The sequence below is a fragment of the Centrocercus urophasianus genome, unplaced genomic scaffold (genome assembly GCF_019232065.1).
Source record: "Centrocercus urophasianus isolate 14NV4802_14NV808 unplaced genomic scaffold, USGS_Curo_1.0 seq_13, whole genome shotgun sequence".
In the NCBI taxonomy this organism is placed as follows: Eukaryota; Metazoa; Chordata; class Aves; order Galliformes; family Phasianidae; genus Centrocercus; species Centrocercus urophasianus.
Genome location: NW_024884475.1, coordinates 17344472 through 17351612, shown reverse-complemented (window position 1 = coordinate 17351612; position 7141 = coordinate 17344472). Strand labels below are relative to the sequence as shown.

General features: G+C 35.8%; 1 protein-coding gene across 2 annotated transcripts in view; it reads right to left on the bottom strand.

The window, feature by feature from the left end:
• Positions 1-4639: 4639 nt before the first annotated feature.
• The window catches only part of STIM2 (stromal interaction molecule 2), a 59544-nt gene continuing 57042 nt past the window's right edge, over positions 4640-7141 (bottom strand). Inside the window, exons 11-13 of one of the 2 annotated variants that reach the window (XM_042812038.1) lie at positions 5972-6173; positions 5548-5696; positions 5048-5171 (exon numbers count right to left, since the gene is read on the bottom strand). In XM_042812038.1, the coding sequence (XP_042667972.1) occupies positions 5134-5171; positions 5548-5696; positions 5972-6173 (389 nt within the window). In that variant the 3' untranslated portion in view covers positions 5048-5133. Of the gene's footprint in view, positions 5172-5547; positions 5697-5971; positions 6174-7141 lie in introns of both variants that reach the window. The other variant, XM_042812037.1, reaches the window with a different exon arrangement.

The following is a 7141-nucleotide window of genomic DNA, read 5'->3' as shown; positions in this document are numbered from 1 at the left end:
TGACTATACTCAAATCTGTGTTTAAAAGACAAAAGCAGAAATGTTTACAAGCACATGAAATCAAACAGCCTTTGAAAACAACTATTATTCAATGAAGATGCAATATCCAGGATTAAAATGCCTTGAGCAATTGGGAGCAAGCTGTGTTTCAATCACAAATCAATTTAGTCAGTGCAACTAGAACGTATTAGAAAACTATGTTCATCATCCTTAACATATTGCACAAGGAGATAAGCAAATGGTAAAGAGGTCCAAGAATCAGTAATTCCACTATTTGGCTTGAAACAAAAATTTAAGTTAAACACTTGGGTTTATTTGCTTCTTCTCCCCTGTTTCTAAGTACATGAAAAATAAATGCTTTTCTTTTTTTTTTTTTTTTTTTGCATACATTATAAAATTAGGATAGCAATCCTCCAGCAGTCTATCTTGGAAGTGGAATGAAACTATCCTGACACTGTAAAAGCTGGTGGTATGAGAAATGCTTATTGGAGCTGCTCTCTCTCCTGCATGTACTCTTTTCCCATATATTTAGAGGCAAAGGAGCAGAATACTTTAGGTTTCCATTTCTAATGCATTTTATGCAGTTAGTCATGAAACTAATGCCCAACTCTAGCACACATCTATACTCATCACAAATAAACACAAGTCTTCTTGGATTCCTAGGCTTTCAGATAAGGATAGATAGACTATCATGGAGAACTTGATGGAAAATTTTCTGCTTTAGTCAGTTGTCCATCAGAAAGTATACAGTAATTTACTAAGTAGGTGTCAGCTAAGTAGCAAAATAAAAGTATACCGTATGTGTCTGGAACTGCACATGTGCAATTTTGAATTCCACCATTCACCAAGAAAAAAATTAACAGCTTTAATCTCAAATAAATTCGTCATAATCTGGTCATAAAGCATTCCGCATGGCAACCAGAAATATCTTTACTAAAGTTTTTGTGCTATAAGGAGAGAGAAAAATCAATCTTCAGGAAGAAACTTTGGAGAGCTGGCGTTTGGGTTTTTTCATTTTGTTTACTTGTCAGTATATTTTTTGACATGAAAACAAATAGACATTTCTTTCTTCAGGTGACAGACACATAATTCTCCCTGATGAGGCTAGAGGGCATCTACAAAGGGGCCACTATCCTGACAAAGCACACTTTAATAAAATGTTTAAGAAAGCAAAGATCCTCACCTTCAGAAGAAGGTAAACTTAAAATAAAACATATTAGCTACAAGAGTTTCAACAGAAAAACCAAAAAACTCTGATCACAACCATGCAGAGTTTAGAGCTCAGGAAGTCTGCTGCTGCTGAAGAATGATGACACCAGATTGTCTCAAATGTTTTACAGCAATCGTAGTGGTTGGATTGCTGATTGGACTCGGTGGCTGCCAGCTTACTCAAATTGCTTTAAGCAAACAGATGTAAAATTGCAGGACCTCTTAAAGTATATAATCTCCTCACTTCTGAGATGTTGACACATCAGGTACTTCAGTGCTGAAGCTGGATTTGATGTTTACCAATGAGGATCTGCCCTAGTGTCTATGATCTCAACATCCTTCCTTCCTTTCTGTACCTCATCAGATGCCTCACAATTTTTTTTTAAGTTGATAAAAAAAAAAAAAAGGACACTAGAGGTTTCAATAAAAACAATTCTACAGTAGTCATAACAGCAGGAACACAAGTCATTTAGATTATGAACAAATTAGACTGTAAGGGCTCAACTAAATAACGGAGAAAGCTCTATGAATTTAAATCATTACAGTTTATGCTCCAACATACAATACTTACTGCTTCTGACCATATTAACTTAAGCTTTTAGTTATTATATTTATTCAGTAGCAGCTATAGAGTTACAGGACAGCTAGTGATAAACTGAGTGTTAAAGCAGTCTGTGCTCCAAATCTTGTTTTTAGAATACTATAACATTTTTTCTTCCAGAAGCTGGTAAAATTGTGTATTTTAAGATAGATAATACTTTTTAAAAAGTCACAGCCAATTAAGAATCTACCACTGCCTGTTTTACTTTTCAGTTACACATTCTACAGCAAATTTAATTTGGCTTTTCAGTATTTGAGCATGACTTTCACACAAATTCTCTAGGGAAACTGCTTTAGCAAGGAGTTGGACTAAATAATCTCCAGAGGTTCCTTCCAACCCCTACTGCTGTGTGATTAGGAAGCACTGTCCTCCTCCCCAGTACCAGACTGTTTTTTCCATATGTAAATATTTACACTCTAGTATCAAAAAGCTGCTTCATCTTCACTGGTAATGGTAGACAATTCCTCAAACTTCACATTGCAATATCTACCATCCAGCCTCAAATCTTAATTAAAACTCAATTATTGCTATAGCCTTCTCAATTGCAGACAAAAATTGAACGTTTTCTGGTAGTATTTTTCTTTATGTTGTTTTGGAGGCAAAATAAGTTCCTTAATTTTATGTATTCTCCCTTTTTACATTTTTCAAGTACTTCATAAGGCTTTTAACAACAGACTCTGAAGACTCAGCATTGAGGTGGTTCACCCTGACAAAAGTCTTTTTACATAGGTGCATTAGTACAGTCTAACAAGAACAGAGCAAGCAATTTTAGTTCAAGGACATCACTGCTACTTTATGATGACTATTTTCGCAGTTATAACTGTTCAGTGATTCAGAGAACAATATAATTTCATTATTTTCTATCCCATCAAGTTTCTTTTTCTTCAAACTTCACAAATATTTCCCCCAAGCTTTTCTGTATAGATGATGTTCAATCATTCCTTGACAAACAGCGAAACTCTGGATTCTTTCTGTTCTCTTAAGTAATTAATCAGTATTACAGAACTTTTAAGGTACTTAAACACCTCCATGCCATCTCTTACCGTTCCTCTTCTAACCATTTCACTACCCACTGTAAGCGCTTCTGTTAACATCACTGCTACTTACTAAGGACAGAACTAACATTTATGTACAATGGAACCTAAACAGAAAATTACAGAAAAGAAGCACACATACCAGTCAATTTCAATTAGCTACAGGTTTTGTTAAAGGCTCCTTACTAGCAAAAAAATTTAGGCAGCCAGTGAATGAATTCTTTCATACAGTACAGCATGAACATTTGGCGAGGAATGAGCCCCTAATCACAGGCTGCTTGCTGGCAGTGGCACCTGTTACTGAGGCAACTAGGATACCCCTATGGAAGAGCTGAAACAATTCCGTGATCGCTGGATAAATTGCTTGTGTTCACTAGAGCAAGAAATATTTCTTTGGAATGTACCTCAAAATAAATTCCTGCTCAGTATTAACATTTTCAGACACACTGAATAAAAGGCACTGTTACTCAAGCAGTACATTTGTTGTCACCTACTGTTTAAAAAAAAAGTTTTCAAACAATTAGCTACTGTTGCCCTAAATAGGCTTCCTTGCTACCTCATAGTATTTTCATCTTTCTGTATAAAAGCTCAACAAAAACTTTCTGAAGCACATCGAGTCTCACCTTTATATCTAAAATTATGAGTTAGTATAACAGTATACATTACAAAATTATACCATTTACTTCAGACATGTCTGAACAGCTAAATCTTCAAACTATACAAAAATAAAGTGTATGAAATCTTACAAAAGGAAGACATTAAGACATTAATAGCTAATCCAAAAAAATATAACAATAACTTATACACAGCAGTAAGCATAAGCAATGTAGCCTACAAGAGCTTTGAATAAACAGAACTCTGCAATATGTCTGAAACAAGCATCAGCTAAAATTGGAACATTCCCAAAGCACAATAATGTTTCCAATTTCTTGTCTTTGCCACAGTACAAACTTTCACAAACCAGATGTCCATTGTCCATCAGTCTGTAAACAAAAGCTACTAATCCCCTCCTTGTTTTAAGAGGGTGAATATTTTCAGTCCCCAGTCAAGTTCCATATCGATCACTTGCATAAGGAATCAAGAGCTTCTTCTCTTGTTAAATTACACACATCTATATAAATTTATCATACAGCCTGCAGTGAAGTAAAATCACAGTGACAGTCCTGGGAAAAACTTTTTTTCTGTTTGTTTGTTTTTTAACAGCAGGACCTGAACCATTCTAATAATAAATGCATTAACAAAGCTCCCCATAGTAAAAGCGTGGCATTTCCATTTCCAGAAATCAAGTCAATTAGAAATCCTAGGTTCTACTTAAAAACCCCAAAAATCTAAAAGTGAAAAGTTTCATCTTCTCAGTCAAATATCAGTCTCTCAATTTTACTTGCAGAGAGACTTTTCCAGTCTGTAAAACAGTAGTGCAATTCAATTAATTCTACTTCTCTTTATTTTTCTTGAAGTCCAGTAGATAAGCGTCCTAGCTCTATGGAAAGATAGGAAGATGCTCCGGTAAACAATAAACTTTGGCAAGCCTGGGAAGGCTTACTAGTTCATTAAAGCTTTTAAGTCCAAAGTGGCTTAAAAAGGGTTTATGATTAAACAAAAGGGGCAAAAAAAGAAATAAATAGGCAGAAATGAATGTAAACTGTCTGAAATTTTTAATGATTTCTCATTGACAGCTGGCACGATCTTTGACAAGAGAGTCAGTTAAATAGAATTGACCTAGAGAACATCCCATTTGAAAACAGAATGCTCAAATGGAATTACATTCCTAAAGATTAAAAAAAAAAAAAAAAAAAAAAAAAAAAAAAAAGAGTTCTTACAATGTTATTACAGATTTCTGCCCAGCTCACTTACACTTCTTCTTAAAGAGGCTTTTTATTTTTGATGGCTTTTTGTTTTTTTCACCATTTTGGTACAGGTCCTGTGGGATGCTACTTATCCTAGGGACAGAACAAGCTTCTTGGCTGGGTTTACTATCACTGCTGGCAGAAGAGCATGAGGTGTGCCGAGGCTTTACAACTGGGATCCCACTTGAAAGCTGGTTCATGCTGCAGGACTTCTCCAAAATTCCATTATAAACTTTGCTTGCGGGGCTAAAAATCATGCTTTTAGTTTCTGCCATGCCTGCACAGTCAGGAGAGCCCCTAGATATATCTGCAGTTAGAGAAGAAGAGTCTCCTGTAGATGATTCCTCAAGTGAGAGTTCTTCCCGGGATACTTTCTGAGGAGAAAGTGTCTGGTACATTTCAAGACTAGACGGAGGAGACTGCTTCCTTCCAATGGACGAATTTAACGAGTCACATTCCGAACCTGCTTCCTGTACTTCCCTGAGTCAGAGCAAACAGAGGAGAAAACAATGAAACTTTAATTGCATGGTGGGATTTAAAGGAAATAAATTTAGAATTAACAGCATTAGTCTAAAAGTACCACCCACTTTCCCCTAGTAGTTAATTAACAAAAAAAAAAAAAACATTAGGTCAGACATTTTAACTTACAACTTGAATTATATAATTTTATTACCTAAACTTAAGTTAGTCAACTTCTGAAATCGTTTTTGTGGGTAGCAGGAATCAGTCATTTTATCTCACTGAAAAGAACAAAAGCTATCTTTCTGGCACGTGAAGTCAAGAAAAGTTATGAAATGAAAGGAGAAGATTTAAGTCTATCATATACAAGAAGTTTCTTCAGGACAAGTGTCCCTACCTTTCAACAAGCTCATTTGCTCCTTCCAAAAGGAATTTAACCTTTTCCTATGAGGCCATGTAACAAGAGTAGGTACACGCTCAACATGCTGTAAGAATTGTGTTACCATCCATCTTCTCTTCGCCCAGTAGCTGACATTGCTTTTGATCCTAGTTTCAGATGTAAAAGCCAGTAACATATTGTAATGGAGAATCAGGGTTAGTTCAGTGCACCCTGGATTGTAACATTACTTAACTGTATATGACATACTAGCTATTTACATATTCATACCAGACAAGAACACTCTCTGCTCCCTGTGAACTCTATTATTTATATTATCCTACAGATTACTTTAATTTCTGACTTGGTTCAATCTCTAATTCTAAACTGATAGTTTTCAAATAATCCTATCAGATTTCCAAGTGCTGTTTGCTAGTCTCCGTACCATTGTTTATCAGCAGAGAAGTAAATGGCTTCCTCCTCCTCTTCAGTTCGATAAAGAGCTGGACAGCTCGACACAGAAAGGATGTCAGGGTCAGGGGAGTGCAAAGCATGCTGAGACTGTGGAGATGATGGCACAACATTGCGTCTTGATCGACACAAGCTACTGCTTCTTGCCAGTGTGCTTGGAGGTTTTACAATGGACCCTGAGGCAAAGAAAAAGCAAACCAAAATCCCCCAAGTGACATTGATGTTAATAATATCTACTCTGAAGACTAAATAATAGGTGTCTGCTTCAGCCACAGTGATTCTTAAGCAACTTCAATATAGGCCAATTATTTAGAGGACATTGCTTAACTGTTTAGAGAGAAGACAGACTGACATTGCCTTATACATTCTACAGTTAGATGAAGCAGCTAACCAAGATCTAACTGCAGAAGTTTCGCATCTGCCAGATACTACCGTCTGTGCGCACCACTGGCTCACTACCCTCTTTTGAGATCAAGACTCCCAAGCCCTTATAAAACAAGAACAGCTGTGCTAAAATTAGTATGTTAGGCAATATCCTGCGTTTTACTTGTGTAGTAATTTGAAGCTTAAAGAGTTTATGAAAGTTTTGCAAGTGCATCTAGCCAAACAGCCAACTGAATTATACTGTATTAGTTGAAAATTAACATTAGACACAGAAGACTAATTTATCATATTTCATTTAAATTAAAAGATAGTAAATATATAATTAAGCCTCATTTCAAGCTCAAGAATTTTTGATAACATTTTCTTTTGCCATGCAAGTTATGAACTTCAGGAAAAAAATATTAATGGGTGGAGACAGCAACACAAGAATTGATGATTCAAGAATTAATGTGAAGGGACAAACTATTATCTTCCTCACCCAATTTCTCCTTCAGAAGTTGATTAAGTAGCAATTCTTTTATGTAAAGAAACTACAAACCTACTTTCAGGCAAGCTGTTATCAGCCTCATATGCCTCTTCAAAGTGTCCCACAGAATGCATCACTTTGCTTAAATAAGACTGTTCCTGGTGTTCAAGATCTTTGTCTAACTCAGTACACCACAGATCCAGGTATTTTTTTTGTTTTTGGTAGCACAAGCCTTGTTTTTATGAACAAGGATGCCTAGCCCTAACAAAATGTTTTCTTTTTTTTATATGCCAG